The sequence below is a fragment of the Electrophorus electricus genome, chromosome 9 (genome assembly GCF_013358815.1).
Source record: "Electrophorus electricus isolate fEleEle1 chromosome 9, fEleEle1.pri, whole genome shotgun sequence".
NCBI lineage: Eukaryota > Metazoa > Chordata > Actinopteri > Gymnotiformes > Gymnotidae > Electrophorus > Electrophorus electricus.
Window position 1 is genome coordinate 6,849,665 of NC_049543.1, and position 26,900 is coordinate 6,876,564.

General features: G+C 40.3%; 4 protein-coding genes and 1 pseudogene across 4 annotated transcripts; all 5 read left to right on the forward strand.

Annotated features, from left to right (window-relative positions):
• On the forward strand, positions 1-4,089 carry LOC113572933 (arrestin domain-containing protein 3-like). The gene is made up of 7 exons (XM_027002905.2): positions 1-305; positions 1,138-1,176; positions 1,393-1,453; positions 2,310-2,457; positions 2,988-3,084; positions 3,209-3,465; positions 3,566-4,089. Exons 1-7 carry the CDS (start codon positions 26-28, stop codon positions 4,031-4,033), a joined length of 1,350 nt encoding a protein of 449 aa, XP_026858706.2. The 5' UTR covers positions 1-25; the 3' UTR covers positions 4,034-4,089.
• Positions 4,090-4,638: 549 nt separating this feature from the next.
• Positions 4,639-9,085, forward strand: LOC113572934 (arrestin domain-containing protein 3-like). Its single transcript, XM_027002906.2, has 7 exons — positions 4,639-5,012; positions 5,226-5,267; positions 5,470-5,530; positions 6,221-6,368; positions 6,936-7,032; positions 7,343-7,599; positions 7,965-9,085. The coding sequence occupies exons 1-7, from the start codon at positions 4,751-4,753 to the stop codon at positions 8,511-8,513; spliced, it is 1,416 nt and encodes a 471-aa protein (XP_026858707.2). The 5' UTR covers positions 4,639-4,750; the 3' UTR covers positions 8,514-9,085.
• A 1,724-nt stretch (positions 9,086-10,809) lies between these two features.
• polr2g (RNA polymerase II subunit G) lies at positions 10,810-13,303 on the forward strand. The gene is made up of 8 exons (XM_027002890.2): positions 10,810-10,899; positions 11,406-11,515; positions 11,598-11,757; positions 11,928-11,978; positions 12,454-12,519; positions 12,643-12,714; positions 12,860-12,893; positions 13,118-13,303. The coding sequence occupies exons 1-8, from the start codon at positions 10,888-10,890 to the stop codon at positions 13,129-13,131; spliced, it is 519 nt and encodes a 172-aa protein (XP_026858691.1). The 5' UTR covers positions 10,810-10,887; the 3' UTR covers positions 13,132-13,303.
• Positions 13,304-15,012: 1,709 nt separating this feature from the next.
• On the forward strand, positions 15,013-16,815 carry LOC113572899 (annotated as a pseudogene).
• Positions 16,816-19,327: 2,512 nt separating this feature from the next.
• On the forward strand, positions 19,328-26,900 carry arrdc3a (arrestin domain containing 3a). The gene is made up of 8 exons (XM_027002854.2): positions 19,328-19,803; positions 21,724-21,805; positions 21,918-22,065; positions 22,240-22,342; positions 22,466-22,722; positions 23,292-23,454; positions 23,732-23,874; positions 24,192-26,900. The coding sequence occupies exons 1-8, from the start codon at positions 19,524-19,526 to the stop codon at positions 24,258-24,260; spliced, it is 1,245 nt and encodes a 414-aa protein (XP_026858655.2). The 5' UTR covers positions 19,328-19,523; the 3' UTR covers positions 24,261-26,900.

Sequence of the window (26,900 nt, forward strand, 5' to 3'; positions counted from 1 at the left end):
TTCGTCTTGATTCCAGAACGCAGTAATGGCAGGACGCCTCTTGAAAAGTGTCAAACACTTCTCAATAAACTACGACCCGATTAATGAAAACAACACGTTTACCAATGGCAGCACTCTTGAGGGACGAGTTGTTCTGGAAATAACCAAAGACCTGAAGATTGATCAACTTTATGTAAAGTGTAAAGGGCAAGCGGACGTGCACTGGACGGAATCCGACAGCAAAAATGACACGGACGACTCCTACAGCGCCCATGAAAGATATTTCAAACTCAAACAAATCCTTATTCAGAACGCATCTAAGAAAGGTAAGCTGTAGGTCCCAATGTGGAAACGTGTACTGATGAAAAATCTACCTATGTCTCGCAAGTTAGCTACTGCTATGTGACCGTATAGCGAATAGTACAGAGATTGGTCGCATTTTTAAAATTCCAAATAATGGCCATCAGACAGACCTAGACATCATGACAGTCCTGGCTGTCATTATGCAATTAATGGTTTTAACTTCTTGATATGGAGAATGTTATTTCTGATATCCAGAATTTATTTCCATTGCATGGCAATCAGATTTTAAAGTGATTAATAAGGACATTTGCTAATCGTTTTGAACACATTTACATTAGGCGTGGACAAAACAAAGCCACAGAAACACAATAATGCATTATTGATACAAAGTGAAAAAGCAATTTTTAAAAGTGCTTGAAGGTCATTAGCTGTGTTTTGGTATTATAATGGACATAAGTGGAAAAGGGGTGGCTCGTGGCAATGTGAGAGTGAGTGGACAAGCGGCATGCCCATACTGACCCTGTACACACCTGGTTGTTTCACCTGGTTGCATCCTGACAACATTTTAAACACATGCATTTACCCTTGGTAGTCAATAGCATTTCAGGTTAAACACTTTGAAATCTGACTGCCAAGTGTTGTTAAAGTGATCTTAGTTATTAGATTTAAGGTTCTTCACTTCTTTGTTTTCTTGTGCATGTACAAAGCAGGTTAGAGCCGTGGAAGCCATGGGCACCTGGAATCCAGTTTTCAACCCATATGGGTCTTGCAAGAGTATACTTCTGCAAAGATACTAACAAATATCTTTAGTCTCTGGCAGTAAGTAACAAACTTTTTATTGTGGTGTCTTTACAGAAAAAAATAATGGAGCAACAGTAACACCTGGGGAAACTTGTGAGTGCAGTGCAATACATTTTTGTTGGTGGATTTTCCTGGATACAGTAAAAGATAACTATAAAAAGAGTAAGACATGGCCTGTTTAGTATACTACTTACAGTAAGGGCTCTCATTTTCAAATGGCCTCTCATTATAACTGACAATCATATTCCATATAATATTACATTGTATTACACCATAAACAAACTTTAATTCTGTGTTGTAAACTTCCAGACAAAAATTTGGTTATAGCAGGAAGCCATGTCTTTCCATTTAGATTTCAACTTCCTGAAGGGTAAGTCATTCTGAAATAACTGACATTTCACTGGAATCATTTTAAAGACTATCCAGAGCAATGTACTATTTTGTTGTGTGTGCACCTTTCATTATTTATTTTTAGTTAATGTCATTTTATGCTATTTTATTGTATTGTGTTTCTTGTGTGTTGGATAGCGCTTCTGTGACACACACAATTCCCTCAGGATGAACAGAGTATTTCTTATTCTCAAAGTCTATGTCTTTTAACTTCTATACCCAAGCCAACTTTGTTCCACACATATAGAATGTTTAAACTAAATGTTAAAGGCACCAAATGTAACGGTGAGCGGTAAGGAGGCAGACGCATGTGCAGAGAAGAGTGAGATTTATTATGGGCAAATCCAAAATCAGAGTTGTTGTAGTAGCCCAGGGTCATAGAGCCAACATAGAGATCATGGAGATACATGATAAACAAGACAAGTGCTAGAATAAACAAAAGCTAGGAAACACAAAGCAAAAGCACATGAAGGCAAACAAGGCAAGCAGGCTATGACAAAGCCTAGGGAAAACCCGTGGCTAAGAAACAGGAAGGCTAGGATACACGGAGTACAACCTTACAGGTATACAGAGACGGGCTTTCAAAAACATTCACTAAATACTAAATAATAAACGCTCAGATTCAAATAAGCAATGAACAGCCAAGACCAAAGCAACAAGGCAGGGTTTAAATACATGAACTAAATGAGGGACAGGTGTGGAAAATCAAAAGAGGGGCGGAGAAAATGAAATTCACCAATACACCAGGTGTTCTGTCCAAATGTGAAACAGATGTGTGATATTGCAGGAATTAATAAGATGTGAAAATTAATTAATTGTATTCAACTCTGTCATAGGAACCTGCCATCATCTTTTAAAGAACAACATGGATCAATTATATATATTCTTGAGGCCAGACTGTGTAGAGCATGGAGGATTACTCGTACTGCAACAGTGGAATTTACATTTGTGTCAAAGGTTTATGAAGATATTCCTTATTTAATGGTATGTGCTCAAAATATTTATAAAGCTATGAGGCCAAAATGGGGTCTTTAATAAGGATGAGCAAAAGGAAATCTCACGAAAATGAAGTCACAGCCAGTTGCAAAAACATTTTTAATTGCATGTAAAACTGAAGAATTGTGATTATTTTTTTTACCTTGCAGCAATTTTTTTGCAATCAAAATAACTTTATCTTCCTCTTTGAGTTCCTCTTTCCCCCCTTTGTATTCCTCTTTTATTTGCACTACTGTTTTTACCTCTTTTTGACATGAGGGCAGGGTAAGGTGGGTGAGGTGTTGCCAGATGGGAAGGCATGTTATGTTCCTGAGACATCATCAGCTGGGACACTGTTGTGATTAGTTTACCCATTTCACTAAATGAAGGTGGCCCCCACTATTCCTTCTGTATCGTGTGTTATATAGTTATGACTAGCTTATAAATAACTCTGTCCCTAAGGTACTAGAAAGGCTATTTCCATTAGAATTTATGCAGATGATTTATTTATTATTTACCCTAAACTTCCACATACACAGAAACCACTTTCTGGTGCCATTGAGAAAAAGATGAAACTTTTCACTTCTGGAAGTGCCTCAGTTAAAGCAGCTACTGACAAAACGGGCTACATGCAAGGTAATTTTCCATCATTACTCAAGCCCAGTGAAGTCCTTGACTACTGGCAAGGAAAACCTAATTCAAGATGTTAAACATTGTGAGCAATTTTGGTGCAGTATTTCTCAATTCTGTAATATTGCAGGTGAGATCATCATAGTTGAATCCGAGATTGAAAACTCGTCATCTCGTGATCTCAAACTGAAGTATAAACTTGAACAAAAGCAGACTTTCACTGCTGGCTCTCATCACAAGCATGAGGATAAAGTTATTTTCAAAGAGGTTGCAGATCCCATCCTGTCTAGATCAAAGAGGACTGTGGCCAGCAAACTGAAGATTCCTCCGGATGTGAGCTTAACCATTGCAAACTGTGACATCATTAAAGTGGAACACGTGCTTAAGGTGCTGATGTTTGATATGCTTTTCTTGATTTTGCCAGCATCCACAGTATCCTCTAACATCATGCTACAGCATTCATTACTATTTTATCTTTTGTTTAAAGGTGTATTTGGATGTGCCTTTTGCCAGGGACCCAGAGATCTTGTTTCCAATCATCATTCTGCCAGGAGACCAGTGCTTTCTTCCACAGCAAAATGAAGCAAATTCCTATGCCAATACAGAGGCAGTGTGGAGTAGTTCCCCATTCCAGCCTGCACTGACACACCTTCTTCCTGCTGCTGCCACCTTTAGACCAATCCCAGAACTATACCCCAGTCTCTACACTCCACAGCCAACCAATCCAGAAGGGCCTCCCCCTTCCTATACAGACATCTTCCCAACTGCAAGTGCAGCAACATTGGGGTTACAGCCATCTCCTCTAACCCCAGTCCTCAGTGCTCCGTCCTGTCCTGCTCAGGGTTATCCAACTGCTGCTCAACACCATCAACCGGAGTCAGAATGTCTCAGTTCCCTCGGATACTGGCAGGGTGCTCTTAATTCAGAATCATATCCTACTACCACAAACAAATAGCCTGCATAACCAAAACTGCTTTCAAGCTCTTCACTAGCTGAATCGTCAGTGAAAAGGGTATAGTAATTATTAACTACTGTATTTCCAAGTGCTTCTAGGTTGTGCCAAGCTAAAAAGGCTAACCACCCTTTGCATATGTCTGTATGTAGCCAACTTTGTGATTTCAATTATTATAATGTGTGTGTAACTGTGTGTAACTGATATTTTTTAGCATTTAAATCTCCAGTTATAACGTTAGGGCATCCTATATTGGAGAACCATCTGCATTACCACTGTTTAAAATTAAATTTTATGAAATGCCTATTTTTTTTTCCATTCAGTTATCTTTTTCAATTAAAAACATTACAGACTTTTACTTATAGTGGTGACGTATGACATGACTAAGGTGATAGGTTAATTGTTGAAGACTTTAGGATGTGATGTTTTAAATATTAATACCTGCATAAAATCTTTTCGTTTTCCTCTGCTCTTTTCGCACCGCATTGGCTGTACCTTAACAAATTATAGTATAAAAAGGACATATAGCATGAATATTACTCACTTCTCAAGTTTGACTCGGTAGCCCCTGCATTGTACGCAGGGGTTAACACTGTACATGCGCAATGCAACTGGGCAGGGCAAAAAACTAAACGGGAAGTGTGAGGCGTTTACATTTATCTACTTTATCCAGTTATTTATTACTACGTGGAATCGAGCGTTCAGCTTTAATGTACAAAAATGTCAGGAACGATCCAAGACCTCTCTGTGAACTACGATCCCGTTAATGAGAACAACACGTTTACGTGTGGCGACGTTATTAATGGTCGAGTTATATTAGAAGTGACCAAAGAAGTCAAAATTGACAGTCTTTACATAAAGTGTAAAGGGGATGCAAACGTTCGCTGGACTGAGAGACGAAACGACGATACGCATGTCTACAGCGCTCATGAAAGATACTTCAAACTTAAACAGGTGTTTATTCAGGACCCATCCAAAAAGGGTAAGGAATATCTTATTGCCATCAAGCCTAACCAAAAAACTCACAAATAAGCAGTCTTCAAATGGTTTTATGTGCTATGCTCTCTTTTGTAGACTAGCTTATGTACGTTTGGCGTGATAGACGACAACGTAAAGTATGCAGATCTCCTAAGTAAGATAAATAAATATGCATCAAAACAGTTGTTTACTTGGGTTCCTTGCGATATTTTTACAGGCAAAAAAGATCCAGGCACCATTATAACAACTGGGGAGACTTGTAAGTGTAGTCACTTTATTGTTTACGCCATTTAGTTATAGTCACTTTAGGAAAATGAAAACAGGTTGCATGGTGTAAAATGAATTTCTATCAGCCATCATGTTGGAACATGTGTATTTTGTTCATTGCTTCTTCTTTTTTTCTTGCTTTTTTTTCTTCTCTGTTTACTTTGACTTATTATCTATTATTTTTTAACTTCCAGACAGTAATGTGGTTAGGCCTGGAAATCATGTTTTTCCATTTAGCTTTCAACTGCCCCACGGGTGAGTAATGACTCTAAATCTTTTTAATACCATATTGGCAGTGTATTGCCCTTCGGAGAAGCTTCACTTTTGTGTGGTAATTCACTTTACTGTAAACACTGTGATGAAATAATGGTTAGTCTGTCCTTTTAGTTTCAGGATTGTTATTCCCCTCTCAGCTAAAGTGGTTCATAAGATATTGTGGCACTAATACCAGAACCCATAATATTACAATGAAGCGCCACTCCCATCAGGCAGTGTTTTAAAGCTTCGGTGAAGCGTTGGTAATAGGCGAGCTCTTGCCAAATGTGCAGCCTTGCACAACAGTAGTGTATTCAAACTGTAGAAATTGGCACATTCTGGTATATGGTGCATTGCACATGCTACCCAGCTTGGACTGAACTAACCCTCTGGTCTGCCACTCTGCTGTGATAATAATTGTCCTATCATTGCAAATGTATCAAACTGGATGACAGTGTCTCTTTTAACCATTTCTCAGATTAGTGATTTTTTAAATTCATGTCTTTCAACCTCTGGGCCTGAAAACTTTATAGAGAGTAAAAAGGTTAACGTTTTAACTTGAGAGAGGCTACTGTGAATATATCAATGTCACATAAGAATAACTGATGAAAAATCCACATAATGAATGAAATGTATGTTTAAATCATCATTGGTCCTGGTCAGTGACTTGTGCTGCCTTCTTCTCTGCAGGAATATGCCAGCATCTTTTTCAGCATACTATGGCTCGGTTAAGTACTTGCTTGAGGTCAGACTGGATCGTTCATGGAAAATGGATCGTACTGCTATCAAAGAAATCACCTTTGTCCCATTGATTAATAATGTTGGTCCCAATTTAATGGTATGTGGCCATGTGAAAAATGTTTATGCACCCTTCTGAGTTCTTCCCTTAATCAGCAGGAGTGTGAGTTCTAGCAGCCAATTCTCAGTGCTGCCACCAGATCACTGAGTGTAGTCTAGTTATTCCAATTGACAGTAATGTGTTGGAAATAACATTACCTCACAAATCTAATGCAGTTCCACTATGCACACTGCATGATTTCACATGAAAGTTGTTTTATGGGAACAGAAGATATTGGATTGTAAATCTAGATTGGATAACTTAATGATGTTTTTTGTGTTTTATGCATTTTTTCTGAATTTTGTATTTTTACTGAAATATTTCGGTCTAACAAGCATCTTTTAAAAACATGTATGCCATTAATGTAAAATTTAATGCTGTCACACCTCTGGTGACACTCAGGCAGAAATCTACCAATCACATGTCACAACCACTCCCCTGTTCCATAATCAACCACATAACTAATTAAGTGTCTAAGATGTTTCTCGGCATACCACAAATGCAATAAAAAGATAACAAGCTGTACACATATGTGTCATATGTGCTGTTTTGTTCTTTTTCATGCAGATGCCACAGAGTGGTGCGACAGACAAAAAGATGAAACTGTTCACCTCAGGAAGTGCCTCAATAAGAGCATCAACAGAAAAAATGGGTTATATGCAAGGTCAGCACACATCATTTCACAAACAGCAGGCATTATATTTACATTTTATGCAATTGGCAAATGATTTTATCCAGAGCAACTTACAATTTCCAGTCACATTATAGAGGGAGGAAAGTATAGTGTTAACAGTCTTGCCCAATGACTCTTATTGATATGGCATAGAACACTTATCCAGCAGGGGATTGAACCCCAGTCCCCCACAGGAGAGGCAGGACTGTTACCCACAACACTATACCAGCCATACTGTGTGCATATATATATTCAAATCATTGAATGGAGTTTCTATTTCTTCATTCTTTCTTTCTGGAAGGAGAGGTTATCAAGGTTTACACCGATATTGATAACTCTTCCTCTCGCAACCTCAAGATGAAGTACAGTCTCGAGGAAAAACAGACCTTCTCTGCTGAGGGTCATCATAAATATGGGAGCAAAATTATATTCAAAGAAGTTGGGGATCCCATTCCTTCTGGATCAAAGCAAACAGTCACCACTCAGGTCACCATCCCATCTGATGTGGACCTGACCATTATAAATTGTGGCATTATCAAAGTGGAATATGTATTAAAGGTACCAATGGCCAATTCCATCAGTTGAACCTGAAATTAATGGCAAAAAGTATTATCCTGGTTACTCAAGTTACTACTGTATTTAGTGTACTGTACTGTACCTAGACAGTAAAATGCCAAGGAAAATGTTTATATTATTGTTATATATTTAAAAAGTACATACTTTAATTTTTTTATACTGTGGTCTTATGCTATAACTTACATTCTTTAAAAACATTTATGAAGTTATTTTTTTCAATTGTGATTTCTTTTATAAAAACATTCATTAATCTTAAACCAAGAACTAAAGTTTAAGATTTTTCTTTGAAACAAACATGTTGTATTTGTTGTACTAATTTGCTGTAATAACCACCTGACTTTTCTCAGGTCTATCTGGATGTTCCCTATGCAAAAGACCCAACGATACATTTTCCAGTGGTCATTTTGCCTGCAGGCCTGTTTCTTGCTCCACTGCAGAGCCAGCCAGGCTTTCAGCCTTATGGAAACCCTGACGCATCAGGATGGAGCAATGTCCCACCCCAGCCTGCATTAGGGCCCGGTCCGTCTGGTGCTGCATATGGACCAGCCCCAGGGCTATACCCCAATATACAACCTTCTCCTATGCATCCACAGCCAGCCAATCCCGAAGCACCGCCTCCTTCTTACCATGACATCTACTCGAACCCCAACCCTCCAGTCCCTGGATACAATCCAGCTCCTTCGGCTCCAACATTCAATCCGCCTCAGTACCCCTTTATGGGTTATCCAAATCCTACACTGCCCCACCCAGCACCAAGTGCCCCAGAGTTCTGCCCAAATCCACCTGCCCCAGGCTATGGGCCTCCAGGGGGTGAACCAGGTTATTGGCCAAGTCCAACCAATGTGATCAATCAACCAGAGCCTTATCCAACCAAAACACCTGAGAAGCAAGAGTAATTAATACTACCTTTTACTGTTTCATTTGATGGGGTTTCACATTATACAAATAACCATACTCATAGAGCATATATTGACATATGGGTGTCATAATGGGTGACATAAGATTATATATAATCTCAGTGGTTGTGTATATATAAATCAGTAGTTGAATACCTCCGAGGTTCCGTTGTCTTAGACACATACTAAGAACAATGGTAAGCCTTCTCAGTACATTAGGGCATCTGTTTTTATTTACACTCCAAACACTACCACTGCAAGGGCTGTATGCACTACAAATCAAAATTATTTAATCAAAAACTAATTACTTGACTGTTAAATGTGCCAGCATATGTGCTTTTATGTACATCTCTATATCTACATGTACTTCTCTATATCTCTATATATTCATTTACTGAATCAATAATTGCATTGTATTGTACTTATATTGGAAAATTCATGAACAATTGCCGTCCAGAATTGCACAGAATTACAGAATTATATGAGTAAAGTTTAACAAACTATGAACACATTTCAAAGGAAAATCTAAAAATATAAACTTTTCTAAGATAAATAAACTTTTTTAAGATAAATTGTTTAACAGAGGTATTTCTACAGGGTGACGGGAACTACATTTCCTTTTTAACACAATGTCCCTCAAGGCCATTTCCCCAACAAACCACACCACAGCAATCATGTTTACTCAATGTAGAAGTGAATTTTAAAAAGACCTGCAAGATGGGACATATACCACCATAACAATTCTAAGCTACAGTGCCATTAATAGCACACTTCTTATTGCACTTAGGCTGCCTGGTCTATGGGAAACTTATTTACCCAAGAGTGAAAGCCATCTTCATAGTCAACTGAACTAAAAAGCCTACTGAAGAGTCATCCATTGATGTATGAAATCTATCGGTATAAGTGGAAATTCATTTAATTATCTGGAGGAGTAGTTACTGTAGCTCAACAAACTGATTGACCACACTAAAATATAGGTAGAGCTTTGTCCATGTGTAACAGGTTAACATAAGCTAATGAATATTTGAAATTCACGATGATGATATAATGAAATTCATCAAAACAAATGTTCCTCACTTTTGCATCTGTATCTCTTACTTGTGTGTATTATGCGGTTTGTGTGTGCGGGCACGTTCGGAGCAGTTACGAGTATATACATTACACTTTTAACTAAAAACAATATTGCTACCTAACCTCAAGCTATATTGTCTCGTTTGTATAGCACGGTCCAGTTATATTCACGTTACCCCTTAGTATAAGTACGGTACATGCTCTCTCAGTGCATTTCACTAATGCTATTTCTGTAATCGGTAACATAATCAGCTATTAGCTAACTTCTTTCTCCTTATTGTATTAGAAGGAAATTTAACTTGATATCGACCGTCTCTCCAAGACAGTATCTCATTTTCCTCAGCAGAATGCACAGTTGCTTTTACTGAAGCTATAGGCTTTTGTTTATTCCTCTTTATCAGTGCTTACAGGATGCCCCTGAAAGAGTCACTGCAACATTTAGTATGATAAATAATACTTAAGCCCATTTGCAAACCCAGTGGCGGCATATTAGCAACCGAGTACGCCGGGCTACAGGCTGCTGCTGAGGTGGAAGAGGACCGTGCGAATGTGAATTGATGCCTAGTTGTAGCTTGTGTGTTAAGTTCCCCCGATGGGATGCCGTGAACTTCCAAAAAGCTGAATCGCGCACTGCCAATGGGAGCAACGCCACGTTGTCGTCGTTATTAATGCACAACGTGCTTACCTGTGAAATAAATCGAGTCCCACTGATACAGCAAGATATAGGTGTACAATTTATAAAAAAAAAAAAAAAAAAAAAAGCTAACACATGTTGCACTCGCAGATTAAACTTTAACAGCACCTAGCTTGTCTGATAAATTGGCAAATGTTCAGTCCAATTTATTGATTTACCTGAAAAATATTATATGTGTGCCCACAGATAACGTATTGGCCGATCTGGGGACGCAGCCTTTGACTGGAAGCAGAGAGATCTGTGAAAACTGAGCAACCGCTTGATTTTCAATCGTATTTCTTTTGTTTTGTAAATGATGAAGAGGACTTAAACAACAAAGGTATTTACTTAACAAGAAATATTTAGGAAAACCCAAAAATGGGATATTGCGCATTTTTTTTTCTGTTTCGTTTAATTTAAAACTAAATAGAGAGTCTTGTATTTAAATTTTAAATACATGGTGGTCTGGCGTTTTCTTATTTAATTCGTATAGTTCTTATACTTTGAACACTTTTAAATTGAAACAACATGTATCCGGAAGTACATGCGGCTTTGGATTTTTTGAGAGCTTTTTGGACACGGAAACGTGTTTGTTGCTCTATACGCTTTAGTTGAAATACAATATAAGTAATGTTTTATCATGTACGTTACCTATTATTTCACCGAAATTTAGACATGTTTTACTATCCAAATAATTGTATTTTGCGGTCTAAACAGCTAACCCCGGCGCACCAATGAGTTTGTGTGTTGCTTGTAGCGTTATACAGCAAGCTAGCTAGCTAGCTAGCTAGGCAGCTAGCAGAAAGAGGTTGCGGTTTAATATTAAGTAGTGTAAACATTACGCTTTAACATTAAGTTTTTGTAAATTAGGTAACTAGCTAGATAGCCCGCTAGATGTTTGCATAATCTACAATAATAATTAGGTTACTGAACATTATGGAAGCTAATGCTTTCTTTACAGTAGCTGTCTTAAGTACGTTGCACTAAGATGACTAGCTAGTTAGCTAATTCACAGCTATCGATAGGCGGCTTTAATCAGCCGGATTTGGCTGGCTAGCTAGTTTAATATCAGTATAATTTAATGCTTTAGTGTTTGGTAGATTCTATTTGTCTTCCTAATCGGAATTTGTCTGCCTTGGATTTGATAGATCTCTCTGGAACATGAGATTCTCCTCCACCCTCGATACTTTGGCCCCAACCTTTTGAACACAGTCAAACAGAAGCTCTTCACAGAGGTGGAAGGCACTTGTACTGGAAAGTAAGTCCAGTCGGAATGTGATCTTCAGTAACAAATAACTGTCAACACTCTGTGACTTACCTGTGACTCGTCCATTTTGTAGATATGGCTTTGTCATCGCAGTGACCACAATTGATAATATTGGGGCAGGTGTTATACAGCCAGGCAGAGGTTTTGTCTTGTACCCTGTCAAATACAAGGCCATTGTATTCAGACCTTTCAAAGGGGAAGTGGTGGATGCAGTTGTTACTCAGGTTAATAAGGTATGGAAATGGTCTCTCATTAATTTATCACTGATTCTTATAATTTTGGTTTTACTTATAGATACATTTATTTTTGCAACTATATGCTTTGTTTGTCTGGACTACTTTAAGCTTTCTTAATGTTTTTTTCACTTCTTGCCACCTCTTATTGTTGTGGTTGTCTTTTACAGGTTGGGCTGTTCACAGAAATTGGCCCTATGTCTTGTTTCATCTCACGTCATGTAAGTTTTAGTAGTCTGATTGCTGAGAGTGTAATTTTGTAGTTGACATAGTAATTTATTTTGAGGTTGTCAGCAAATATCCACAGAGATTGGTATGGTACATGCAAGAAAACTGACTGACTTCACCTCTTTATACATATAAATGATTCAGCTGGTTTGGAAGTTGTGATATTTTAATTAATTGTCCATATCAATAACAGAAGAAAAAGGAAAGGAATCATTAAAATTCACTGTTGGAGGACTATGTTTTGTTCAAGTGTAGAGTTAAAACTCCATCTTTTTTTTTCTTCTTTTTTTAAATTACACATTGCCAATGGTTATTAGGTTATTACACTGTTTGTGAAGCCTATGTGTACTCCTTGACTCCATTTTGGATAAAATTGAATAAAACCATAGATATTCCTTTACAGTACGTAAATTGTATGTGTTTGCTGATGGTTTTGATCTTCCCCATCCCTTTCTGTTTTGTGGCTAGTCTATACCCTCGGAGATGGAGTTTGACCCAAACTCCAATCCCCCCTGCTACAAGACAGTGGATGAGGTAAGCTGCTTGCAGTCTCATTCAGGACTGTGTCTTTCATGGTAATGAATGATTTTATTGTTCTTGTTGTTTTGTTTACTTTGAATATGCTAAGGTGCTGTGTACTTCATGACTTCTCTGTAGGATATTGTTATCCAGCAAGATGATGAAATTCGGTTGAAGATTGTGGGTACTCGAGTGGACAAGAATGATATTGTAAGCTTGTAGTTGTGTGTTCTTTCTTTGTTGTTTTTGTTGTTGTTAACATGTCAGATTTCAGTGAAAATCATGGATAAGCCATTATTTTAAATGCTTCCTTTTGCATAGCCATTATTTATAATGATTACATTTTTTTTCTTAGTTTGCCATTGGATCTCTCATGGATGACTACCTGGGTGAGTATTGTTGACAATATTCCTGCTTTTTGTATGTGCGCAAGAAAATTCTTTTTTTCGAACAATGTGAGGGGGGAAAAATGACCTTTATATATTCCATGCCACAAGCATTTAGATTTGCTAAACCTGTCAAAATATGCCTTTGGAGAGGAAAATTAGGAAAATTTCATTCAACATTTTTTGTAAACATTTATTAGAAAATGTCTCACTTTTTGTCTTGCCAGGTCTTGTTAGTTGATCCATTTGCCAAAGAAGTTGCAGCAGTCACCTTAGGCAATGTTTGTACATAGAATTTCCCAATTTCTTGGATGGAATATTTCTTATATTAGGTTTTGTTTTTTTTGTTAGAATGTGATATTTTATTGCCATAGTTTTGAGACTGTATAGACCCAGTTGTGTGTGATTTAGTGTGTCTCTTTTATAACTGGTCAACATAAACATTTTGTAAATACTTTTCATGAGAAGAGCTGCTGTAAAAGCCTGATTTATCTGATAAGCTCTTGGCCTATTAAAGAAATTTGGCTTAATTATTTTTGGTTTAAAGGCCCATCTAGATTGCCTGCTTGCTTGTCAGTGGTGGAGTTTGTGTCACTGTCTTTGCAGCACCAAAACTGATGTAATTATACTTCATTACACAGATATTTGTGACTATGTATTCTATATATCCTGTTTATTTTATTTTCCAGTAAAACAGTAGTATTTGTTAACTACAAAATTGCTGAAGTCTTTTTTTGTATATATTTTTAAATAATAAATATTGTGAATTAAACAAATGTACATTGTTTTTAATTAGTTTTATGAATTGCTTCCATATATATAGTTCTTGCAAAACAATGAGATGTTTATTACCGGGTGATACTAAATGTGACAGAAATAAATTCAACAGTGAGCAGGTTAATATTGCTAACTACTTGGCATGTGAATGATGATGATGTAGGAAGCAAGATCTTTGATCAGCGATCAATTACGGGATCATTTTTGTTGTTTGCTTGTATACTCTAGCGTGTTGGGTTGGTAATTAAAAAACAGCTATACGACCAATCATTAGCGCAGTCCCAAATAGTGCCCTAAGCCCTGAGGTCCTCCTTAAAGTCCACAATTTGGTGATGTCAACACAGATCTGTGCTCTGCATATCCTCAGGAGCTCTCAGATTAAAAGCGTGCGTATGGGACAGACTCAAATATCACAATGACATGATGTCGCCTATTGTTTTCACTGCAGTGCTTGCGCTTCTGTAATACTTAATAATTAATAACAACAATCCTTAATAACTTACATGATTAAAATGCCTCCTTATTTAGTTTTTTTTAAATTAGCTCTAGTGGCAGCACAATTTTCCAGAGTGTCCAAGATAATATTGAGGAGCTTTTACTCATATCTGAGAAGCTGGGATCAAATCAAAGCGTCTTTGCTGATGTAGCCAGCAGCACTAAAGCCAATAAGTTTTAGGCAAAAACCATGAAAGAGGCCTTTATGTGTGATAATAAAGGTAAGTGAATTAACAGTAGAAAGTTACTTTATATTTTAAATCCGTATTGATCGTTGGGTGTTTATTTCAAAGTGCATACTTTAGGCTAAAGAAAATGAATGTTACTGCGTTTATCAAACTAAAAGTATTTACTGGAGCCATGCGGTAAATGATCCAGTGTGACCAGCATATCGACGAAAAGTAGTTTAACTAGCTAATATTTTGTAATGTAAGGCCATGTTGAGTTTAACTAGCTAATATTTTGTAATGTAAGGCCATGTTAAAGCCTAGTATAGCTAATAGGTTAGTACAGACACACGCGTCTCATTCACGCTATTAACGCCATCAGTTTAGCGTCCGATTAAATATTTTGAAAGAACGTAAACTGTTCCGTAACAAGCAATTTCTCATTGATCTCTATTGATCATTTTAGTTGGTCGACAGTCGCCCGGCACTGTTGAATTGCTGGTTCATTTTGGAAAACTTTTATAATTTGTGTGGTTAGATCATTTAGTTAAATAATTACGTTTTTATTTTGATACAGCGATTTTTAACGGATCTTTTTAAGACGATTTATTCTTTATATTAGCATTTTCATTTACTACTTTCGACAGCGATTTCCGAAAAGACTGACGACGTCCCTCACGAAAATGAGTCCAAGTGCTCCAAGTTATCCGCTGGCCTCGTACGTCGGTGACCTTCATCCAGATGTTACAGAGGCCATGCTATACGAGAAATGCAGCCCTGCTGGCCCTGTTCTCTCCATAAGCGTTTGCAGGGACATGATGACCTGTAGCTCACTTGGATATGTATACGTGAACTTTCAGGATACTGAGTGAACTTTGGACACAGTGAACTTTGACATCATCAAAGGCATGCCTGTGCGCATTATGTGGTTCCAGAGAGAGCCCTCTGTGAGGAAGAGTGGAGTTGGCAACATCTTCATCAAGAACTGAACAAGTCTATTGACAGCTAAGCTCTTTACGACACATTGTCTACCTTTGGAAACATTGTTTCATGCAAGGTGGTGTGTGATGAGAATGGCTCTAAAGGTTGTGGCTTTGTGCACTTTGAGAACTACGAGGCTGCGGAGAGAGCCATTGAGAAAATGAACGGCATGTTGCTCAATGACCGGAAAGTATTCGTTGGCTACTTCAAGTCTCACAAGGAGCGTGAGGCTGAGATGGGGGCCAGGGCCAAAAAGTTCACCAATGTATACATCAAAAACTTTGGAGAGGACATGGACGATGATAAGCTGAAGGAGATCTTCAGCAAGTTCGGCCCAATGCTTAGTAATCGTGTCATGACTGATGAGAGCGACAAGTCCAAGGGCTTTGGCTTTGTGCTCTTCGAGAGGTATGAGGATGGCCAAAGGGCTGTGGGAAGGAGCTGAATGGGAAGCAGGTGAATGTGGGTCATGCCCAGAAGAAAGGTGAGAGGCAGACAGAGCCCAAACGCAAGTTTGAGCAGATGAAGCAGGACGGCATGACACGTGAGGAGTTCTCTGCATTCGGGACCATCACAAGTGCCAAGGTGAAGATGGAGGGTGGCTGCTCCAAAGGATTTGGCTTCATGTGTTTTTCCTCAACGGAGGAGGCTGGTGATAGAGATGAATGGGCGCATCGTAGCCACCAAGCCACTGTACTCGGCCCTGGTACAATGCAAGGAGGAGCAGCAGGCCCACCTCGCCAACCAGTACATGCAGCGCATGGCCAGCATGAGTGCCGTGCCCAACCCCGTGCTCAACCCCTTCCAGCCTGCCCCGCCCTCCGGCTAATTCATGGCGGCCATTCCACAGGCTCAGAGCTGGGCTACCTACTACCCGAGCAGCCAGCTGGCACAGCTCTACCCCAGCCCCCCAGGCCACGCAGACCATCTGCCCACAGCATTTCCAGAACATGCCGAGTGCCATCATGCCCACCGCACCCCAATCACAGACCTTCAGCACCATCAAACCCACCACCATCTCCCAGGTCCCACACATGATGGCCTCTCAGTGCATGGCGTGTCAGCATCTGGGGCCGTGGCCAACCAGCGTGGGATCTGCCACCGTGGTGGCACTACCGCAGTACATCTACACAATAGGGGTTCTCAACCCTTAGCAGCAACTAGACACAGAGTCCCAGGTGCCTATGCAGCAGGTTGCAGTCCATATGCAGGGTCAGGAGCTTTTCACTGCCTCTATGCTGCCTTCTGAACTTCCACAGGAGCAGAAGCAGATGTTGGGTGAGCATCTGTTCCCTCTGATTCAGAACATGCACCCCACCCTCGCAGGGAAGATCATGGGTATGCTCCAGGAGACTGACAACTCAGAGCTACTGCATATGCTGGAGTCTCCTGAGTCTCTGCACTTTAAGGTGGATGAGGCATTCACTGTGCTCTAGGCCCACTGGATGAAGGAAGCCACTCAAAAATCTGTAACCAGTGCCGCGGTCTGCTGGAAGAATGACTAAACCTGCAAGTCTGGAAAGGAAAAATATAAACAATGAAACTGAATAAATAAAAACCATTCTAAAATATTTTTGCCAGGTCTGTAGACTCCAAGTCCAGGCCTTGTTTATAGTAAACAAACAAACAAACAAACAAACTATATATATATATATATATATATATATATATATATATATATATATATATATATAAATGTCAGAAGTGTGTGTATTTGTGATGTGATATTTGGGTATACTAAACACGATGGTCAGACTGGCAGGCAGAGAGTGAGAACACAAGCCCCCAAACTCACTTGGCACTTGGCCATTGATGTGATGGGATGACAACATGGATATTGTGTCATAGTAAAAATGTACTAAAAAAAAAAGTAAAAATGAACCAACCAGCTAAAGAAAACATGTTATAATGTAACCTCTCCAACAGCTGTAGCCAGGGACAACTCAAGATGCTCATCATCCTGACCGTCCTCTTCATCATCTCATGCTCTGAACGTATCATTTGTACACTTTGTAATTCATGTCTTTCGACCCCTGGACCTAAAAGCTTTATAGAGAGAAAATTATGAGTTAACATTTTTTAGAGTGGAGGTTTAAAAAGTCATTAGTATGCTTATACAAATTTGAAAATACTGGTTATAGTGACAGACGCTGCCTTCTTCTCTGCAGGTATATGCAAGTATTTTTAAACTAAACTATTGCTTGATTAAGTACATTCTTGAAGTCAGACTGGACTGTTCACTGAAGATAGATCATTGCTGTTACCAAAGAAATCACCTTTGTCCCATGCATTGATAATGCTGGTCCCAGTTTAATGGTATGTGGCTATATGAAAAATGTTTATGCACCCTTCTGAGTTCTTCTCCTAATCAGCAGGAGTGTGAGTTCTGTCAGCCACTTCTCAGTACTGCCACCACAGCACTGACTGTATCCTCGTTATTTCAGTGGACAATAAAGTGTTGGAAATAACATTACCTCAGGAATCTTATGCAGTTCAACTCTGCACACTGCATGCTGACGTGAAAGTTTAGTTTTATGAGAGTGGGTGCGATTGGAACGTAATCTAGTTTAGATAACTCCATGCTATTTTGACAATTTCATGAGAATTTTATTCAGAATTTATTTATTTTTTCCTCTGAAATATTTAGGTCTATCAAGCATCTGTTAAAAACATGTATGCTATTAATGTAATATTTAATACTGTCACGCTTCAGTTGACACAGCCACGAATCCGCCAATCACCAGAAAAAAAGGGTTATATGCAAGGTCAGCGCACATCATTTCACAAGCAGCATATACCGCCAAAGCATAATTCAACCTGTTTCAGCCCACTGTATGGCATTTCTGACTATTTCTTGATTATATATATAGAAGCCTTGCACCACTTATATGACTAACCATTCTGTTCAAATGCATGATTATGTAAGCCTAGTTCAACCACGTTGTAAAAACAATTTTGGTCCAGAGGAAAACAATTTTAATATTTTAAAAATATAAAAACAGTTTATATAAATGTTTCATGTGAATGTTCTTTAATCTATTGATTTGAATGATTTCAGATTTTTGGGATATTCTTTAATCCATTCGCTAGATGGCGTTAGAAGTCTATGTTCTATCAGAATCAAAGCCTTGTACGAGCGTACTTTGAAATAAAATTGCTTCATAAAACAGGGCAAGCTTTCTATTACCAGCGCCCTTGCAGAAATATCCTGAGCAACATTTTCGTTTTATGCGTGTAATTAGGTCTACGACACATTATGTTTGTTAATTATGTTTGATATTTTGGCGTCGATTAAGTAATGACAGCTAAGAGACATGTTTGGTTGAATGTAGCTCTACACCATGTGAGTTGGCTTTGTTTACCTCGCAAATCTGTGTCCTAAGGGGTTCTGAGCACCTTCTAACGCAACAGGTAGGTACACAGACCAGCAGCCTCTGGCCACGGGGCGGCGTATTGAGGTAGCTCTACTTTATTGCTACACGCAGCGAGTACAGCAGGCGAGCCTGTACTCAATAATAAAGTGAAGAAGAGACAACAATCTTAGTAGAGTAATTCATCATCATCATCATCATCATCCCTAAGTGCGTTATTTAAACTTTTTGGTGATGTCATACCAAAACCTCCACAACACGTTCACATAAGTTACAACATAAAACACAGTTCTATAACTTGTATCAAACCTGATTTAGACCTATTTTATTCATGTTAAGAGAAATAGGATAACGTAAACAGCAAAGAAATGTGCTAACATAAGGCAATCAGTAACTTTCAAACAAAGGCCTTGAGTTACTTTATAACCACACGGGTGAAACAGAAATGTGTAGCACAAAGTGTGAATAATTTCTAACTCCGTAGGCTTCTCTCTCACATCTCACATTGCTCAGCTGTTCATTGTAATTTGTCACCGAGAAACTGGTTACGGAACTGCCCCTACCCTTCCAGGAGGCGGAGAGAAAGGTCTGCACATGCGCAATAGGTTGTTTTTCACAAACCCGTCGCTTAAAGTGAGCCGGGCGACGAAACTTCGCTGTCTTTCTTAGCAGACCACCAGTCCGGTCCTCTCCACGAGCCGTGATAACAGCATCATTTGCTGTTATTCAGCTCGCGCACATCAATGACACTAAACAGTGTTAAAACTCGCTTTTTTCATAAGAGATTATTTTCATAGACCTTTTTTTCTATAAATTTTGTACATTGCCGTTTTCTTGCCACCATGGTGCTAGGCAAGGTGAAGAGCTTCGTTGTAAGCTACGACTGTCTCAATGACAGTAATGTTCCCGTTTACTCAAGCGGGGACTGTGTCTCAGGAAGGGTCATCGTCGAAGTCACCGGGGAAATTCGTGTCAAGTCGCTCAAAATCCACGCAAAAGGATTTGCGAAAGTTCGTTGGACAGAATCACGAAATGCTGGATCCAACACTGCCTATACACAAAATTATACAGAAGAAGTGGAGTATATGAATCATAGAGACATCCTTATTGGTCACGAAAGAGGTAAGATCACAAGCAAAGGGGGTTTTAAATTTAATCTTTTGAAGGACATTATTCTATTGCTCAGGTTCTGAATACCATGGTTACTGTAGATGCGCAGAGTTGGTTTACCTGTGGATGCAGATTATACAATGTCTGATCATGCACACGAGAACCCCAACGGTTTAGATCAGTTTCTTTTAAAAAGAAACATCAGCAGCATTTATAATTAGTGAAACTGTATGTTTAGTCTCTTCTTTAGGCTACTGCTCTGACTCAACTGTCAGAAGTAGGGTAGATGAAGTGAATGGAAGCGAACAACCAACAAGGCTATTTGCCGGTTACAGTTTGATTTTATTTAAGAAAAACAACCCTGCGACAAGGACAGTAGAACGAATTTGAAATTTTCACCCCAGTAACTTAACATTTGAGTCACCGATGGGTGCTTTAATCCAATTTGTCGTCAGTTTCCAGCCATTGTTAAAAGCGGTTCAATCCTGTTCTGATGCAGTCTCAGTTCGCTCTCTTCTCTGATTGGTTAATGCCAAAACGTGTCTTCGATGACTTCACGCTTTTGCCGAAAGAGTTAGAAATAGCTGCAACTTCTGCACCGTTGATATCTTTGCAGTGTTTTGTCGGGATTTTCTGAATACATTGAAAGTGTGCAATGAAGATTTGTCATGCAGCTAAAACAAGGTTTTACTGCGGTTTGCACAGCGTTCGCCCAGTGTCTGGGCTGTTGCATCTCTGCAACACAAGCTCTCGGACAAGGAATTTGTAGCTAAACCCTGGCAATGTCGACTCAGACATAAGGACTGCCGTCTGTAAAAAAACCAAAACATTTAGCAATCAATTTTTGTACTGATGTACTTTAACCTCACGGGGACTCTTCATTGTCAAGTGAATAACTAGAGAAAATGAATGTTAGACTAACTTGCGTGTTACATTCTGTATGGAATAGCTTTCATTGTGTGAATGATTATATAATTTTATGCATTTCGTATTTTTATTGTTTTATTCTGTAATTTTCTTTCTTCTGTAATATAGTAACTATCTATATCTTGCAATAATTTCTCCAGCTTTGTATAGTCTGTAACGTATGAAATACTAACAATAAAGATGAAATGTAGAATCTAGTCGGGTTTCAGTCTTGTCATTGTTGGTGTCTGCCTCGTCATATTTTTTCTCACGTGAAATTTGAAATGCGTGAATCCCATTTCATATCCACAACGCAGTACACGCACAAAGCCAATAGGGGCTTATCCGTTGTGAGCGAGACTGTTGCCCCGACTGAATGCTGCACAATGAATGCGTAATGAGCATCAGGCATGGGGAAGCAGCCCGCTCCGGTTTAGGCCGGTCTTCTCTCGCTTGAGTCTGCCTTTGATTGACAGCTCCGCGCTTGTTTACCACAACGCTGCCTCCGCTACGCAGATGGAGCATGCTGAGCTGGCGAAACGGAAGCTTACTATAGCCCTTTACCATGAGACTATATATTTTTAACTTATAAGATTTATTGCGGAACATTTGCTTTTTTTTGTCCTCTGAAACAAACAATTTTTTTGAAAATGTGGATTTATACTAGTTTTGTGGACGCTTTGTCACATTTTGAACGAAACAAAGCACATAAAACATACATCAGCTATAAACTGTTAAAATAGGAAACACACTATTTTACACATACTCACCCACCCACCCTCCAACAGAAAATTAAATGCATGAATGTACATCGATTTGTAACGAAGATACCCCAAAAAGGGGTTTAGGGGTTCCATTTACAAGTTATTCCTTTTACAAGTTATTCCTTTTACAATGTTCTGTACACTTTAAACTGGGTATTCCACATAGTTTAACATTTTAAATTTGATCATGCTGATTTTTGGTATTACTTTTACTGTTTCAGGTAAGGTATACATGTATTTGGAATATCGTTCTCTTTTTCAGATGATGATAACTCTGAGGAAGGCCTCAGTACGATTCATTCAGGAAGACATGAGTATGCATTTAGCTTTGAGCTTCCACAAACGTGAGTTATTTCTTGTCTTACGATAACAGCATGACTCTTTACACATACGCTTCCTTTAACAGTGACCTTCCAGAGAGCTTTCGGTTTGATCATGCCCGTTCTCCATCTGTAGACCTTTGGCTACCTCCTTTGAAGGGAAGCATGGCAGTGTGCGCTACTGGGTGAAGGCAGAGCTGCACAGACCCTGGCTTCTGCCATTGAAGACCAAGAAAGAGTTCACCGTCTTTGAACACATCGACATCAACACTCCCCTCCTACTGGTGAGTGTCGGCCTCTCTCCAAGGCGCATTTGTATTCTCACTCAGTGTTCAGCTCTCTTTGATTTTGATATTTTGGACCCACAGAGGATGCATTTTTGTAAAACTTCGGGTTCTCTTGAAACGATAGTTAACAATTCTCCCACACTAAGGTTGTCTCACCTCTCTTTGCTGCAGTCTCCCCAGGCCGGCACGAAAGACAAGACGCTCTGCTGCTGGTTCTGCACCTCAGGTCCTATCTCCCTAAGTGCCAAAATCGAAAGGAAGGGTTACACACCAGGTACCTTATCATTTCTCACCACAGCTACGTTTGCAATCCCTAGTCCCAATAATACCGGCTCCATCATTGTGATGTCTCCTTGGAATTGTCACGCCAGCTTAGCCGCGTGCCTGCTCCCTGCAGGAGAGTCCGTCCAGATCTTTGCCGAGATCGAGAACTGCTCCTCACGCATGGTGGTGCCGAAGGCGGCCATCTACCAAACACAGACCTTCTACGCCAAGGGGAAGATGAAGGAGGTCAAGCAGCTGGTGGCGAACCTCAGAGGGGAGTCGCTGTCTTCCGGCAAAACGGAGACGTGGAACGGGAAGATGCTGAAGATTCCCCCGGTGTCGCCGTCCATCCTGGACTGCAGCATCATTCGGGTGGAGTACTCCCTAATGGTGAGTGAGGAACGCTTCCTGGATCACTTGTTTTCTGTCCAGCACTTTTTCTATTCTTTTTCACTGGCTCTTGGAGGATGTTATTCCTTACCAAGCATGTGTGGTCTGGTCTTTCTGAACAATTTCAGACTGATCTTTCAGTCTCATTAAAGCAAGTCATATAAGTTCAAATGCTTTGAAAGGAAGAAGTCTTTAAAAGCCTTTCTCCTTCAGACTAATAGGACCTTGCCATAAACGGCAGGATAATCCCCGGTGTTGCTACTTCCCAGTCATAAGAGGATTAGCTTCTTTTATTTGCTGAAATTCAAGCTAGTGCGTAATAATGACCCCTTAACCCCAGGAACCAGTCTGACCTTGAGTGATGTGGATGTATTGTATATTTCAATTTGGCCTGGAACCATATCTGCTGCCCATGCAGCTGTGCTACAACTAGCACGTTAACACGTCAGTGATGCCATCAGAAGCCCATACAGTGTTGGACATAAAATTAAAAGACTTGAACATCACAACAGCCGGCACGTCTGTAGGTGTCCATGGTTGACCCGTGCCCACTGCTTTGCTCTCCGTAGGTATACGTGGACATTCCTGGAGCCATGAACCTGTCTCTCAACCTGCCTCTGGTGATCGGCACCATCCCCCTGCACCCTTTCGGCAGCCGCACATCCTCAGTCAGCAGCCAGTGCAGCATGACCATGAGCTGGCTAGGCATGGCCCTGCCGGAGAGGCCCGAGGGTGAGTTCCCATCTCAGGGGTCTGTCTGGGGCTCTACGCCACTGGCGGTTCCGCTGTAGTGGACGTCTCACTGTGATATTCGCCGTCCTGTGCAATTCAGTTTTCAAGCTCCCGGTTACTTGGCGGTCTAGCAGAAGATTTATTTCGGTCATCATATAGAGCAGGGGTATTCAAAGCCTAGCCCTGTAGGGCCCCCCACCCATTTACCTAGGAGTCCAAGTGTGAGGTAGTGACAATGTCAGCCCACTGACATGGTGCACTGTACGGCTGTTTGCAGCTCCCCCAGAGTATGCAGAGGTGGTCACGGAGGAACAGCGGCAGAGCTGTCTGGAGGAGTCCTCGGGCCGTGAAAACTTCGATGGCCCGCTGTTTGCCTACATCCAAGAGTTTCGCTTCCAGCCTCCTCCTCCCTACTCTGAGGTAAATACTAATAACACCTTTGATGTGCTTTGTTTCAGAAATTGTGACGAGAAGAAACAAACAAGCTCTAAATTCGTATTTCATTAATTCTGTCAATTCAAGATTGTAAACTGTGTAGGTTAATATAACACATTAAAGTGTTTCATCAGGACTGTATGTTGTTTGTAGATTGCTTGGTAACTGATATAGATTTTTACTATGCTCAATAAAGTCCTAGAATAACAGTAAAAAGCTATATTCATCTGCCCTTTGAAATGTCGTGCATGTATATGAGGAGTTTAAACTCTAGGTGTGTCCCTTGTGTTCTTCCACACTAGATTGACCCAAACCCGGATCAAGTCAGACAGGTGGAGCAGCGGAGGCCAGATGTGTGTCCATCGCGCTGAGCAGCCCATGCCGCCGGCCCCAAGCGCCCGGGCCCTCCAAACTCTCCCCTTCTTTGTTTTTTCTCCCGGCGACGACGAGTCCACTTGCGCCGTCGTCGACGTTGAGAGAAAAGGAGACGCGCACAGGAGAAAGGAAGGCAGCGCGCAGGAAGCCGCCGCTGCATCACTTCTTATCCGGTCCACGGGAACGTGTGAGAGCACCGCTCGTCCCTGTCGGCCCCTGTGGACGGACAGGCCTGGTCGCACCGTGCCACCAGGATTACGTCACCCTAGTTTTTATTGTCCTCATGCTTCTTTTTGTAACCGTGGCACAAACGCATCTCTGTAGTGCAGAACTGTCTAGAGACTTGATCAGAAAACCCACAGCATAAAACACTATAGCCACCGTCTGCAGCCTAACAGAGAGAAGACTGCCATCCTCTTGCCTCTTGTGGATTTTTGCACATTTTTCCTTTTGAGTTACATGGCTCAGATTTAAAATCACTGACTTTTTTTTTTTTTTTTTTTTTTCCCTGTATCTTGCTATGATATGACTAAGTGCTTGCAGGCTTCTAACTCGATTCGCACAACTACGAACAACAGCAAGCACAGATTCAGAGACGGACGCAGAACCGGACTGAAAAGTACTCTAGCCGTGCTCTGATCCAGTTTCAGCCATCCTTAGCTGCTGCTGTTTCTCGCCCTCGCGCTTCCTCACACGGGAACGCAGGCGACGGACTGCCCGAGCGGCACAGCCCCCTCGGTGGCTTGCGGCTGCCCCACCCGTAATATGTTTAGTTTGTTTTTTTTTTTCTTTGTTTTTTTTTTCGTTTCTTCTTCCCTTCTGTTCATGTGGACGCCATGTATACTTTCTAAACATGGAATGCCTTTAAGTCAACCGTTGTTCGCTCGGCATTTTTATGTTGGTAGCGCATGTTCCGTGGCAGACAGACGGCAGACAAGCACCTGCCCCCTTGCATGCCTATGCAGGGAGGAGAACCGAAAAGGGCGGGACGTGCAGGTGATGGACACCCGCACCGGCTTCCATACAGCACTGCCTGAATGAAACTTAAAAGCACTCAGTCTCAGGAGAACTTCTCACTTGCCAAATGGATGGAAACAAAATATATTGAAATATATATACGTATGAAAAAGACTGTTTAAATTGCACTGTTTGAAAGTGTGAAAGCGTGTAGTCGAAACAAAAATAGTACGCTAGACAAAACAGTAAGAGGAGATGCAAGGCAGATGTCTAAGGTGATTGACATTCCCCTTTTTACCTGTTGTACTCGCAGGCTTCATTTGTCACAGAGTTCCTCCAAGGCCAGTGATGGGAGATGTGTGTAAACAAAATCAAGAGAACAGGAAATGGAAAAGGACCCCAAAGCAGTGGGGGAGCTGTCCGAAGCCTCGCTGCGTAGGAAGAGAAAGGGGATGCCCTGTGGCTGAGCTGCTGCTCAGATTGTGGCCTGGTGGCCGTGGAAAGGCGTCCCACGTTGAAATGAGTCATACATTTGTTTTTAAAACTCATTCAACAACTAAACCAGTTTTAGCTACGGCTTCCATGCAGCCTTAATCATGAAGCACTTTTTTTTTTTTTTTTTTTTTGAACGAGAAACACAAAGCCTGATCACATCTCGTTGAGGTCTAGAGGAAGTTTACTATCCATGTCCCAGTGAAAATTGTTTAAGATGTGTTCAGCGTGTCACTAAAATTCAAGCTTTGAAAGGTGGTATGGATGATCGCAGTCATGTTGCTGGCGTGCGCGTGTACGTGCTGTTTATGGCTCAGGTGAGGTAGGGTAAAATCCAGCAGGTCTTTTGACTACTGCTTTGAACATGGACAGACTAATCAAAAATGGTTTAGTTGTCCTGACCCTGAAGATTTAACGTGAATAATGCTTCATCTTTCATATTCGTTACAACTGAAAACCTTCTGGCTTTCGTCTGAGCTGTGTTTTTGTTTAAAAGCACAAAAAGGGAAAACCAAATAGTCCTTCAAAGCTAGCACTGATTCCTAGACATGCCACTCTGATTTGCTATGGCTTCAATCCCATTTTGCATCGACTAGTTTTGATAATTATTGTCATGGGCATTCAAGGTTTGTTTCCTGGTCAAACAACCTGTTACTGTTCAGTTTCTCCCACCTCTCTTTATTTTGGGAACAATGGCTGTAGTTTCACACATCTATATAGATCTGGGTCATCAATGAACCAAACATGACTATTCTAAGACAAAGCAGACCACTTCTTTTGTTGCACATGCGGTTTTTGTTTTTGTCTTTTTGTTTTGCTTTGCGTTATCCACACCTGGCAAAATCACAACCTGCACGTGATTTGGGCCTTAGGTAAAACAAAAAAGGGAATGCTTCTTTGTGGTTGGTCAGTTCCAGCATCCAAGCGCTTGTCCTTCCATGCAGTACAGTGTTAAAAGCTAAACTTACACCTCCCTGCAAAGAAAGAAGTAGAAATATGGGTGAGGATTTGGTTTAGATACTAAGTGCAATAGGACCTGTTTGAGTTAATTCTGTCACATTGGTATGCCCCCCCCCCCCATTGTCCATTGCAACACTACATAATGTTAATCTGCAAATCGGAATGGTTTTGATCTTTCATATAAGTTCTTCCTTGAAGCTCAATAAACCTTTTTTTCAAGCATTAAA

Excerpts from the sequence above, each read along its gene's own strand:
- LOC113572933 (XM_027002905.2), top strand. The coding sequence starts at position 26 with ATGGCAGGACGCCTCTTGAAAAGTGTCAAACACTTCTCAATAAACTAC. Across the intron at positions 306-1,137 it reads TCAGAACGCATCTAAGAAAG|AAAAAAATAATGGAGCAACA; the intron begins GTAAGCTGTAGG and ends GTGTCTTTACAG. Across the intron at positions 1,177-1,392 it reads AGTAACACCTGGGGAAACTT|ACAAAAATTTGGTTATAGCA; the intron begins GTGAGTGCAGTG and ends GTAAACTTCCAG.
- LOC113572934 (XM_027002906.2), top strand. The coding sequence starts at position 4,751 with ATGTCAGGAACGATCCAAGACCTCTCTGTGAACTACGATCCCGTTAAT. Across the intron at positions 5,013-5,225 it reads TCAGGACCCATCCAAAAAGG|GCAAAAAAGATCCAGGCACC; the intron begins GTAAGGAATATC and ends ATATTTTTACAG. Across the intron at positions 5,531-6,220 it reads AGCTTTCAACTGCCCCACGG|GAATATGCCAGCATCTTTTT; the intron begins GTGAGTAATGAC and ends TCTTCTCTGCAG.
- polr2g (XM_027002890.2), top strand. Across the intron at positions 11,516-11,597 it reads GAAGGCACTTGTACTGGAAA|ATATGGCTTTGTCATCGCAG; the intron begins GTAAGTCCAGTC and ends TCCATTTTGTAG. Across the intron at positions 12,715-12,859 it reads GAGTGGACAAGAATGATATT|TTTGCCATTGGATCTCTCAT; the intron begins GTAAGCTTGTAG and ends TTTTTTTCTTAG.
- arrdc3a (XM_027002854.2), top strand. The coding sequence starts at position 19,524 with ATGGTGCTAGGCAAGGTGAAGAGCTTCGTTGTAAGCTACGACTGTCTC. Across the intron at positions 22,066-22,239 it reads TCAACACTCCCCTCCTACTG|TCTCCCCAGGCCGGCACGAA; the intron begins GTGAGTGTCGGC and ends TCTTTGCTGCAG. Across the intron at positions 22,723-23,291 it reads GGGTGGAGTACTCCCTAATG|GTATACGTGGACATTCCTGG; the intron begins GTGAGTGAGGAA and ends TGCTCTCCGTAG.